Source organism: Crotalus tigris, unplaced genomic scaffold (genome assembly GCF_016545835.1).
Source record: "Crotalus tigris isolate CLP2741 ecotype Arizona unplaced genomic scaffold, ASM1654583v1 scf7180000019762.1414395, whole genome shotgun sequence".
In the NCBI taxonomy this organism is placed as follows: domain Eukaryota; kingdom Metazoa; phylum Chordata; class Lepidosauria; order Squamata; family Viperidae; genus Crotalus; species Crotalus tigris.
This window is the reverse complement of record NW_024097700.1, coordinates 1141159-1153982: the sequence shown is the minus strand read 5'-3', so window position 1 is coordinate 1153982 and position 12824 is coordinate 1141159. Positions and strand designations below refer to the sequence as shown.

The window sequence follows — 12824 nt, the reverse complement described above, 5'->3', positions numbered from 1 at the left end:
CTCTTGTCTGCAATCTTTCTAGAGTCTCAACATCTTTTTTATATCGTGGTGACCAAAACTGGATGCAGTATTCCAAGTGGCCTTCCCAAGTCATGGTATTAACACTTCACATGATCTTGATTCTATCCCTCTGTTAATGCAGCCTGTGTTGGCTTTTTTGGCAGCTGCAGCACACTGCTGGCTCATATTTAAGTGATTGTCCACTAGGACTCTGAGATCCCTACTTTCCGAAACAGACTTCTGAAAATATTGGTAAAATAGTCAAAACCTAAGATGATATAAGCATAAGTGTTTGTTGTTGAATCCAAATTAAAGGCTTTTGCTTTTATCCTCCTGGTAGATAGATTTTTGGAGTCTCCCACTTCTGAATGCTGCTTGTTATATCTCTGAACCTTGGGGAAGGGACCTTACTAAGCTGGGCAACTCTATATGACGGGGGGGGGGGAATGGAAATGAAATGACCTACATCTCGGTATACTGCACATGCTCGTGTTTCATTGAAATCTGACCATGGCTCATTTTATAAATTACATATTTTTAAATGGGCTCCTGAAAGAAATATTTTCAATGTTGAAAGTTTTCAAGTTTTCAATATTTAAAATGGATTAGTATGCAAAAATCACTCCTTTTTTAAATTAGCCCTTATCCTTTCATATCATAACCATTGATTTTTCTTTAATAAAAGGAGGTGTAAGGTGTACTTAAAGTTGTTTTGTAACATTGTTTAGGGTGACATACGATTGATTGATTGATTGATTGAACTCAGGATCATTAAACATTAACACTATTGTCTAATGAAATTTTTTTTTATCAGGCCAAATCACTCTTGCTAATTAGAAGTTTATTTATTTAAGAATATCTGTGAACATGATGCCTAAAACTTAATCCTTATTATGTGTGGGTGATTGACAGATTCATAGTCTAAGACTGGTAGAAACTTAATAATTCAGGTTCTAACGAAAGTAAGGTAGTGTCTAAGAATTATAAGCAATTTGAAGAAGAGTGTTTCTTTTTCTTTTTGTAAAATTACAGTGTTCTGGTCTGATAAATCTTTAAAGAATTGTAAATGTGTCATCTAGCCTTTTGGGTACAAATATTTCCTCATCTAGTTTGCTTTCACTTTTTCTTTGCTGTTTCTGCATCAAAGGCTTAATGGTCTTCTATTGCAATTTTATATGGTTGGGCATTATTCATATGTAGTATAATACGTGGCTGCTTTGTGCTTAACATCAGTACTCTCTGCATGTGAAGTCCAATTTAAACTCTCAATTCTGAGCAGCTCTTTAACAGAGCTAATTAAGAAGAGAGGTATGACATTACAGTCCCTTTTAATATATAGAAAGCTTCCTCTTCGTTGCTGGGGCTGCTTACTGTTAAAATAAGCTTTTAGGCAATGCAAGAGCTATCTGCTTTCTGCACCTGCCTGCCACCAGGATTTGCTTGCTGTTGGCTTTCTGCCAGGATTTGTGTAAATAGTTTTCTATATTTTGTGCTGCTACCAGGAAAAGAAGAAAACCAGGTAAATAAAAGCCAGAACAGGGTTTTAGCAGTTAGACTAGAGATACACACCTGCCATCTTTCAGGTCTCTAAGGTCTTTGATGCAGCAAGATGCACAGAAATCTCCTTCCTATTTGCTTGTCACTGCCTAACTAACTAATACTGCAGCCATTGCTGCCACCACCAACTTCTTTTTTTATTATTAAAGTTTTATTAATTTTTAAGAATTACAGTCTTTAGTGCTTAGTAAACAATATGTAGTCCGGGTTCAAATATTTAACATTAACTTTTTCAATATAAATCTGTTCGATACTACACAATCCGATATTTTTTCCCTGATCCTCCTTTCTTCTCCATATTTTTTTCATTTTCCCTTCATTACACCATTACAATTTTTGGTACTGTTAATGTATACAAAGTTAGATATAAGCATCATCATATTTTAATAATATCATACAAATAACGATAATATCAATTCATAAATCAATAATGTCAATTCATTCATTAATATCCTGTTTTTCGTGCTCTTGTTAAAGTTTGATTTCCCATCAGTATTTGAAATATCCTTATCAGTTATGATTTTCTCAATATTAAACATTTATATAGCTGAAAATTTTATTCAAATCAATCCTCCTCTTATCTTCATATTTCCCATATCAAAAAAAGGAAAACAAGGCTATCTTAATTCTAAATCCTATCTTTTATTATAAAAGTCTAATTATGTCTAAAAGTCTTCTGTTCTTTTAATCTTATTCAAAGAAGTATTTAAACCTGTAATGCCCCCTCTAAAAGGTCAAATCTCCTGTTTTTTAAATCTGACTCTCGCTTTCTTTCTTTGCCAAATCGCTTTCCAAACCAGGGCAATTAGATTGCCCAGGGGTTTTCTTTCTCTTTTTGTAACAATTGCTTGGCATGAGGAAGACAATTTAGGTAGGGTATTTGGGGGGGGGGGATTCTGCCCATTTATATTCCTTTTCAGGGGCCCCCCCCCCAAAGGGTGAAATCGTGTGCGGAAGGCAGAGCCTTACCTTCCGTCCGTCTCGCCGCCACGCAAAACTGGAAGCTCTGCTATTACCAACTTCTTGATGGGGTCTAGTTCAGTGAGGTCCAGCAAATCATAGATTTTTCTCCATAATAGAGAGTGCTCCTGTGCAGGATTTCTGGTTAGAGCTTTGCAAGAAGAAGCAAAATGCTTGTTCGGGTTTTTGCCTGAATGCAGGAAGTGTTCAGCGGAGGTAAACAGTGAGATGGAAACACCGTTTCATCTTGTTTCAATTCTCCATGCCTTTAGGAGGTACGACTGAAATGGAGCTTCTATTCACATTCACCCAGATAGTACAAGAAATTGGCATCCTCCTACAAAAAAGTTTAAGAGTCACAGTTTTGATAGGCAGTACTACATTCCAAAAAGGGGTGGAGCCAGCTAAAAATTAATCCAGTGTTGTTAATATGATTTGAGGAGGCGTACAAATTTAAATTATTGGCCCCATCTCTTTTTAAAATCAATTGTTTTTCATTCCATTTTTAAAATCAAATGATAATCTTTTTCCAACTCAGCAGAAGTTTACTCTTATAGTTCCCTTTTCTGCACATTTATTAGGATTTAAGTCCTGTCCACGGATGAGTAGAGGTAGGCAGCATTAGTAGTAACATTCTTCTTCCCATCCTGGCTTCTTTGCTTCCCAACATGGGCACATCTAGAAATGAAATTGAGTAGAAGGGAAATGTATCCCAAAGCATGGATGGCAGCAGGAATTGCTGGGGAAAGCTTTTAGAGCTAGAAGCCCAGGCTGAGGACCTTTGCATTACTGCAGTGCCCTCTACTTGGAGACGTCTTGGAAGCTTCCATTGATACAGAATGTGGTACTTTGAAGATGGGGAAGAGCCTCTTCAGCAATGGGACATCTAGATTTTTGCCGCTGTGCTGGTTGCCAGTTTATCTTCAGCTATAAATCAAAATGTGTTTATTACTTCTAATAAACACATTTTGGCCTGGGTCCTTGTGTCGTATCGAACCATATTCTTCAAATGGAGGCTTGCTTATTTTTGCGGAATTGGCTTGCAAGTGGATGCTGCAGTTTCCTTTGGGAAAGTAGCTTGGTAGCAGGCCTTTTTGTGTCCACCCTGACTTTCTGGAATTACCTATCGCTGAGATGTTGTCAGGCTTATGCTGTCTTGGCATTTGGAAAGGGAATGGTCCATCTGGAACTTTTTTTGTTTTTTTGAAGCCTTTTAAAACTTACTTCTAAATATGCTGATTTTAGAACATACAGGCAGTCCTCAACTTACAAACAGTTCATTTAGTTACCGTTCAAAGTTACAATGGTACTGAAAAATGACTTTTGGCCATTTTTCACACTCACAACTGTTGCAGCATCCCCATGGTCACGTGATTTACATTGGGATGCTTGATAATTGGTTCATATTTATGATGGTTGCAGTGTCCCAGGGTCATGTGACCATCTTTTGCCACCTTCTGACAAGCAAAATCAATGGGGAATCCAGATTCACTTAACAACCGCATAACTAATTTAACAACTGCAGTGATCCACTTAACAAATGTGGTAAGCAAAGTGGCAAAATGGGACAAAACTCACTTAACAAATTTCTTACTTGGCAACATAAATTCTAGTCTCAATTGTGATGATAAGTCGAGGACTACCTTTATATTGTTATGATTGTGTGTGACCATCCAGGGTCTATTGAATTAGGAGTGAGATATAAATGTTGAATTGAATGATAAACTGGATTAATTTCTGGACATAATTAAAATATGAACAAGTTCTAGTTTCCAAGGCCGGATATAATTGTAGCATTTCATTTGCTGCTTTAATTAAGGGGACAGGTCTGGAGACAGTATACAGTTGGAAAATGTATCATTTTGTTTATACTTTAATATGAAATCAGTGAAAGGAACTGTCTAATTGCACAAAATTCAATAAAGTATCAGGTGTGAACAACCAGATCCACCTGTGTAGAGTTCAGACTAGCTACTTTATTTTTCTGTGACCATTTCACAGGAATCTACCCTGACTTTCATCTGTCACCTGGGAAAGACTAGATAACACTCAACAACATTTTTTGAGGGGAGGGATGGAGTTAGACCTTGCCCTCTTCTATTTATGTAGGAAAAGTCCAGGCTAATCCCCCGCTTGAACCATCTTCCCGATTGAGGCATTTGCTCCCCAACATCGCCTAAGAAAATCACAATTTAAATATTTTTAAACAGAACTTCTGTTGAAATATTAACTATCCATCTGTTTTTATTTCAGAAGGTAGAAGACAACACGGAGGGAATAGGATCTGGACTTGGTCCTGATGGAGAAGTAAGAATTCTATTTTCTTCTGAGGAAGCATTTCAAATGTATCAGCCTCTGTTACTATAATGCTAAACCAAATGTCACCTTGTGTATTTCAGTATATAAAATAAATTTGGGAGCAGTGGGGCAACAAAGTCAACACAAAGGACTATTTTCCTCAGCATGAATTATACATATTTTTAGAAGGCCATAATCCTGTTTATAAATTACGTTACAGATAATGAAGCCTGTATGTAACATCTTTTGTCAATACTAGTAAAATCAGTTGTACAAAATAAGATCCTAAATTTTAACAGTTCTTCAACAAGGAATTTTAATCCATATAGTTCTCCCTTGGCCCTGTAATCACTTTCTCATTTAAAATGCTCTGTATTGGATTTGCAAGGGGAAGTGAGAACTGAGAGAACTAACTTGCCTTTAATTTCTCATTGGCAGAAGCATCGTGTGCATTCAGTTCTACTTACTACGTCTAGGCTTGTATATTTATGCTGTATTTATTTTAAAATTGTATGTGTTTTTGATATCGTTATTTTTTCCCCTCATTATATTAAAGGAGATTGTAAATACAAGTTTGGAACGTAGAAAAAGATGGATATAAATTAACATTAGCTTAACTGCATAGATGTTTCCTCCTATTGATTCTAAATGATAGATTGAAATGTGAGGTTACCATTTATGTAGATGCAGCATAAATAAGGAAAACTTTAAAGAAAATCCTAACAATCATGATTTCTTAATATAGAATTTGGAGGCTACAGTTGTATAGACTAGGAAATAGTATATTTCATATTAATGTGCATACAGTTGGCATCATTTAAAATTATATTTTGGAATCAGCTACAAAATATTTTGCTTTTGCAATATGAAAAAATATAGTTTTAGCTTTTCTCTTCATCAGAAAATTGGATTATTACAGTCTATCTAATCAGGCACATTTACATTACTAGATTTACTGTTTGCTTTCTTTTGTCATATGCAGTAAGATGTCTAGTAAATTGGTTTAATGCAAGACACTTTGTCCAACACATCTAATTGATGTTTTTAATGAGTACACTTCTACTTAATAAGCTATCTCACTAATGAGCATGCTGGAATGCACTATAATAACCATAATGTTTCTATGCTGATGCCTTATGTTAGAAATATGACACACATTATTATTTGAAACTTTGCTCCAAGATTATTTAAAATGATTGAGATGTTTTTATAAACCATTGAAATAATCTGGTGTACATTTATATCCAAAAGTAATCCTGCTGCAGTCAAAGAGACTTATTCCACAATACATGTCTTTGCATGTTTCCTTAAAAAGAAAGTCTCATTGAAATCAGTAAGACTAACTTAAAGATCAGTACGTATTGAATTGATAGCATTGAATTGATTAAGTGTCATCAAGTTAAGATTGACTCTTAGCAACTGCGTAGATAAACTTCAACATGATCTGTTTTCAACCCGGCCTTTTATATCTCATATTGCTGTTGTAATTCAGTCCATCCACCATGCTGCTGATCATTTTCTTTTTCCTTTCCTAGTGTAATTAACATTATTAACATTCTAGCATTCTTAAGGAAGCTTATTCTTTGCATAATGTTTCCTAAATATGACAGTTTGAGCCTGTCGTATTTTGAAAACATTTCCAAAACAACATTCTCCAAGTAGAATTTTGGATTGATTTGTTCTAAGATCCATTTGTTTGTTTTCCTGATATTCTCAAGAGTCTTTTTCCAACACCAAAATTCAAAAGTGTCTTGCTTTCAAAATCCAACTTCCCTATCCATAGAATGTTCACAGGGAAAGCCTTACCAAATCCTAGCATATGGCGTATTTTTTTATTGTTAGTTTTGATAGTTGATCCTAAGAGGCTGATTATTCTACAATTAACGTTAGTTTAGTCTTCCTTCTTTTAAGGAAGACAAAACAGGTCAGTCTCATGTTTTTTCCTGGGTTCCTTGATTTTGTAGATCATTTGCATTTTCAGTTATCAAAGTAGTGTCATCAGCGTAGGGCAGGTTATTGATGTTATCCAATCTTAAAACCGTACTCATCTTCTTCCAGTACCGTTTCCCTCATTATATATTCAGCATGTAGATTGAATAAAGAAAGAAAGGAGCTGAGTAACCTTCTCACTCTCTTGTCAACCTGGAGCCAGTCTTCTGTCTGGTTTAGGGGTCCCTATCCTTTGTGTATGTTTCATATGAAGACAATAATATTGTCTTCCAGGAAGCCCAGTTTCTGGAAGACATTCCACAATTCGACGGGATCAGTGCATTCAAGGCCTTTCTATAGTTGGTGAACTACATGTCGATTTCTTTTGCGTATTCTTTGGCTTTCTCTTTTATCCAGGGTGCATCAGCAGTAGTGATTCTTCTTCCTCTTGTCTTTTCTAAAAACAGATTGACCATCTGGCATTCCCTTTTCCGAGCAAGATTGTATTAGATGATCCTAAATAGTACTTTGCTAACATGTGAAATAGAGAATTTTATGCAATAGCATAAATCTCCTTTTTCTTTGCCATTGGTACCTCTTCTCATTTGTTGGCCCATGTGCTGTTGTCCAGATTTGCTGGCATAGTTTGGTTACAACCATTATTGATTCTTCTGTTGCTTGCAGTATTTTTGTAGATACTCCGTCAGTTCCTGTAGCTTCCCAGCTGGGTAATTGCTGTAGTGCTAACTTCATCTTCTGCCATTAGAAGTTCTTATAAATTCAGAATGTCTTCCAAAGTATCTTAAATGTTGTCATCTGGTTACACTCAGTTTCAATGTACTGCTTCCATCTATTTGTTCCTTTTTGGCTTAGTCACTATCTATCCATTGGTGTCCAATTTAAGGTTTTTAAAAGACATCTTTTAAAAAACTTCCCTTGTTTTTGGTCTATCTCCACATTAAGTTTTCTCTACAAAAATTGTAATGCAGCTCCTTGTCTCGTTTAACAGTTCTCTGAAATTCTTTGTTAAGTTCCTTCCTGAGATATTTGTCTTTCTTGGCTTTTCTTCTCTTCCTGGCAGTGTCCACCATCTGTTCTGATATCAGTTTGATTTCTTCTGTTTCTTGGTATTTGGCAGTCTCTTTTCACATTAATTCTTGACATCTTAGGTTTCGTTCCTTGGCTTCCTATAAATGTGGTTCAGGCCTTCATTGCCGTTCCCAGTGTTCTTGAAAATGATGCATCTGTGGTCAAGCTCATGTCTTGGAAACTGGCTGGCTTTGTTCTTCGGCTTTACTTTGATTTGGAACTTGCACATAAGCAGTTCATGTGATCTGTTCCACATGATCTCTGACAATGTATTTGCTGTTATAACTGAGCTCTTTTATTTCCTTGTACCTTGATTTATCTGTGCTCCTTCTGGCAATATCCATGTAGAAAACTGTTGTTTTGTTGTATGAAGAATTTGTTAATAATAAAGGCATCATTAAATTGGCAAAAACTGATAAGTCACTTTTCTTCTTCATTTCTGTTTCCTAGGCCGAACAGGCCAACTATGTTTCTTTCTTAGTATTTCAACTTTGGCATTACAATCTCCAAACTGCAGACTGTTTCCAGAGCTTGCTTGCCTATTCTGTCAATTTCAGATTGAACCTGACCACCTAGACTCTTTTTCTTCGTCTGCATCAGTGGTTGTGACTTAAACCTGAATATTTGTCATATTAAAGGATTGACTGTGAAAACTTAACTGATGTTAGTTGGTTATTGACTGTAGCCTAACCAAGCACTATCTTTGCTATATCCTTCCTGGTTATGAAACAACATTGTTTTTTATTGTTTTTTAATGACTAGTAAACAGTATGATCTTTTGATTTAAAGTGTCCAGTTCCTATCCATATCAATTTGCAGGTGTCCAAGATGTCAATGTGTAGTTTGTTCATTTCATTTTTCACCGTGTTGAGCTTTTCCATCTTCATGCTTTCTACATTCCAAGTTCTGACTATAATTCCATCTGCAGCTTCGGGTTTTCTTTTCTTTCGTGGTAATAGAAGCAACTAAACAATGTAAAAGCTTTAATTTTGCCACACCATAAACATTATTACGGTCAAAACTCATGATGGTCGTAAAGCAGGTCACCATGCAACCGGACCTCTTTTTACAATCTTTTTTGCAGTGGTTGTTAAGTGAACTCAGTGTTCACTGTGGGCCTGTGTTTTGCCGGAAACTGTAAATCATGATCATGTGACTGCAAGCACTGCAAATGCAGACCTATTCTGTACACAAATTCAAATATATGCTTCTCCTTAATATTTAGCTCATAGATGAGAGCAGTCAGATGAGTGATCTCCCGGTCAAGGTAACTCATACAGAAACAGGCAAAGTTCTCCTTGGACCAGAAGCTCCTAAAGCAAGTCAATTGGATGCTTGGTTAGAAATGAACCCAGGGTAAGTAATCAGTTTACCTCCTAACCCATAACTCGATACTTTTGCATTACAGTCATGTAGCATAAATATTTGCAGATTTTTATTTTAGTTTACATATATGTAAATGGTTCTAAACCAGTGGTGGCGTTCACATATGTGAACAGCCAGTTCTCTATGTGGATGCCACTTCCGGAAGTCCATTCTGGGCCTGGGCAACAAAAAATTAGCTACCGGTTCTGCCGAAGTGGTGAAATTGGCTGAATCCCACCACTGTTCTAAACCCCATCCATATTAACATTGTAGGTTTTTTATGTATTGTGTTTGATCAATGTTTGCTCAAAAATTTGCAGCTTTTATTATCTGTAGCATGCTTTAATATGCAGCTTTACTACTATATGTTTATTAAAATGTAGTTATTTCTAAATACACAAGCTTCTTTCTTCAATATTTACTTATGGAGGGGTGCATTTTCTGAGAAAGTCAACCTTGAGCACATTTTTGAGCAGAACATGATGGATGTAAGTAAACTCTGCCCATTGTGACTAGCTGTTGTGGAGCAATAATTTTAGCACTTTGAGCCAATTTGTCTCCTCTGGAAGTCCATGAACGATTTCTCCCATAATTGATTTCTTTGACATCCTTAGTATCATTTTCGTACTTTTCTGAAATACTTTTTTTGTTAGAAATATTTTAAAAGGGTTGCTATTTTGGAGGAATTCCCTTACTCAGCTGTTCCACCTGCTTCTTCCTCACCAGCTATGAAGTTGCCCCCAGATCAGACAGTGAAGATGAAAGTGGATCAGAATATGAAGAAGATGTAAGTGAACACTGTCTCTTTTTTTTTTAAATTTTATTTATAATACAATTAAAAACAAAGAAACATTGGATTTAATGTGACACTCCAGTATATACATTCTTATCAGATTATTCCACTTTTTACAATCAATTCTTCATCTCTACATATACATCTAAGTTTTATATACAATACTTGTTCTAAAATAACATATATTTCTATCTTAACATTCATCTTTAATCCCGACTCTCCTCTTCAAATTCCTCCAGCGGTAAAATTTATCCCAGGTTTCATAATAAACTGATCCACATTTATCTTTTAATATCATTGTGAGCCTGTCCATTTCCGCACATGCTAATATTTTATGTAATAACACTTCCTCTGTGGGAATTTCCTTGCTCTTCCATATTTGCGCTAAAGTAAGCCTAGCTGCAGTCAGGATGTGTAGCAGCAAGTAGATTGGTGAACACTGTCTCTTGATGCAGCTCTTTATCTAGAAGAATATTTTTTGATACCAGAGAGCAAGAATAAGTATACAAAAAATAAATGTTATGTTGTATACTATTTATAAATATTGTAGTTGTAGGTACAACTCTGTAATACTGCAAGATAAATACCTGAATAGACTATCACAGTCTATTGTGCATGAGGTTACCTTTGCAAAGCTACAGTTGGTAGCTGCCTACATGCTGAGGGGTGAGAGCATCTTCATCCAGCTTCATTGATATTGGCTGCTCTCTTGGTTGCCAGAGGGCTTCAGGGTACCATTTGGAGTTCTGACTTTTACAGCTCTTTGTTGGCTTGGATCCAAGGTATCTTCAAGACTACCTTCTCCAGGTAGAGCCATCCTAGGTGGTGTGTTGTGGCAGCTGTGTTTTGTATCATTGGTAGTTGTGGAATAATCCTCGAAGGTAGTTTCAGGTAGAACACATTGCAGTAGTTTATCCTGGTTATCTATCCCCAATATCAGTAAGGTTAAGGCTGGAGGGCCCAAGGGTAATGTTTCTTAGTTATGAACTCCAATCTGCCTACCAAGGCTAAACAGCACAAACACAATTGAGGGTGGAGGTTCGTTCTCTGAGCTTGTGGGTTGGTTTCTGAACGTTTCATTATCAGACTAGATCAGGGATCCCCAACCCCCGGTCCATAGACCGGTACCGGGCCTCAGCATGCCAGCAACCGGGCCGCACAAACAAGCAAAGCCCCATCCATGGTATGCCGGCAGCACTCTCCTGTCTGTGGAAAAACCTTCCTCCACGGAACCAGTCCCTGGTCCCCGAAAAGTTGGGGACCTCTGGGCTAGATGACATTTTCAATGGAATTTAGGGATATCAATGTTGGTGTTCTTCTGCTTATGAGGGCTTCATGTGGTCAGTAGGTCTCGTGACCACACAAAGCCCTTAGAAGCAGAAGAACACTGACTCTGACATCCTCTAAACTCCGCTGAAGATATTACCTAGGCTGATAACAAAACGTCCAGGAAACAACCCATAAGGTCAGAGAATGAACCTCCACACTCATCCTACACCCAAGCTACAGAAATTTGCAAACAGACCCAATTCTTCCAGAAAGCAGGAAAGACTCAGCTGTTCTGTAGGGCATTTAGTAGTTAAAGTTATCCAAGCTGATGGTGTCCATGTTAGTGTATTTAGGTATCATATTGTTTGGTACTAATTTCTTTGCTTTTATGAATGGTCAGATGTATTTATTTATTTTATTATTGTATGTTCTATATTATTTTAATGTACTGTTTTAATTTGCCATGAGGTTGTATAATTTAGAACAGGAATAGAAATTCCAATAAATAAAGAAACAAAGAATCTAATTAAAATAGAACCCACTGCATATCATTCCAGTCTCCCAGTTTCTTTATACTATAACAATAATAAACCATAATAATACTAATTTGTGTCACTCTTCTTGTCTAAATAAAATATTTCAATTGGGTCGTAAATTACAATACCATAACCTAATTAACTAACTGGAAAAAAATAGCTAGTTATAAATCTTTAAGCAAGGAAGGATGTCAGATTTCTTTTTGATTACTGACAGTTGTTGATCACAATAAGTAATGGGGTTTAGTTTGAAAGATATTGCAGTTCATCAAAATGGATATAGATTGTTAATTCTTAATATAATTTGTAATAAGCCTTCTTGGATATTTTTCCTTCATACGGTTTATATGAAAACTATTATATTTTAATGAGTTTCTCATTAAATGATTTACTGGTAGAAGAGGAAAGGTAGTGTGTGTGTATGTATGTGGGGGGGGGGGTGTTTTCTTTTTGTTTTGTGATGCTAGCAGCCAAGGATGTATTCAGTAATTTTTAAAACTGCTGTTAAAATTATTGCCAGTAATAACTAGGGAAGTACATATGCATTGTTATAGAGCAACAAAAGGAAAAGTGCTTTGAGTTTTTATTAAATCTATAAGATTTATTTACTGTACCCCCCCCCTTTTTTTTTTTTTTTTTTTGGCTTTTGCTTTGGGATCTCATGGTCCCAGTCTTAGTTTTGCTAATCCATCCTTTCCATTACAGAGGATTATGGTTCTGGCCAAGCAGAATAACTTTTTTTAGGGACTAAAGCAGGGGTAGGCAACCTTGGCTCTTTTATGACTCATGGACTTCAACTCCCAGAATTCCTGAGCCAGCTTGGCTGGCTCAAGAATTCTGGGAGTTGAAATCCACGAGTCATAAAAGAGCCACGGTTGCCTACCCCTGGACTAAGGAGATGAGAAGACCAATAGATGGGACCTATCCTACCCACAAAGCTCTGAATTCTTCCCAATTATGGTTAAAAGTAGAAAATGTTTAAGTCACCCGAGGTATATATATGGTGGGAAAACTGAGAAATACCACAC

General features: G+C 36.4%; 1 protein-coding gene across 6 annotated transcripts in view; it reads left to right on the top strand.

The window, feature by feature from the left end:
- Positions 1-12824, top strand: part of SMARCA2 (SWI/SNF related, matrix associated, actin dependent regulator of chromatin, subfamily a, member 2) — a 115691-nt gene that overhangs the window by 52018 nt on the left and 50849 nt on the right. For all 6 annotated transcript variants that reach the window (XM_039364495.1, XM_039364490.1, XM_039364493.1 and 3 more), the window contains 3 exons: positions 4771-4824; positions 9059-9189; positions 9925-9985. In XM_039364495.1, the coding sequence (XP_039220429.1) occupies positions 4771-4824; positions 9059-9189; positions 9925-9985 (246 nt within the window). The remainder of the gene's footprint in view (positions 1-4770; positions 4825-9058; positions 9190-9924; positions 9986-12824) is intronic.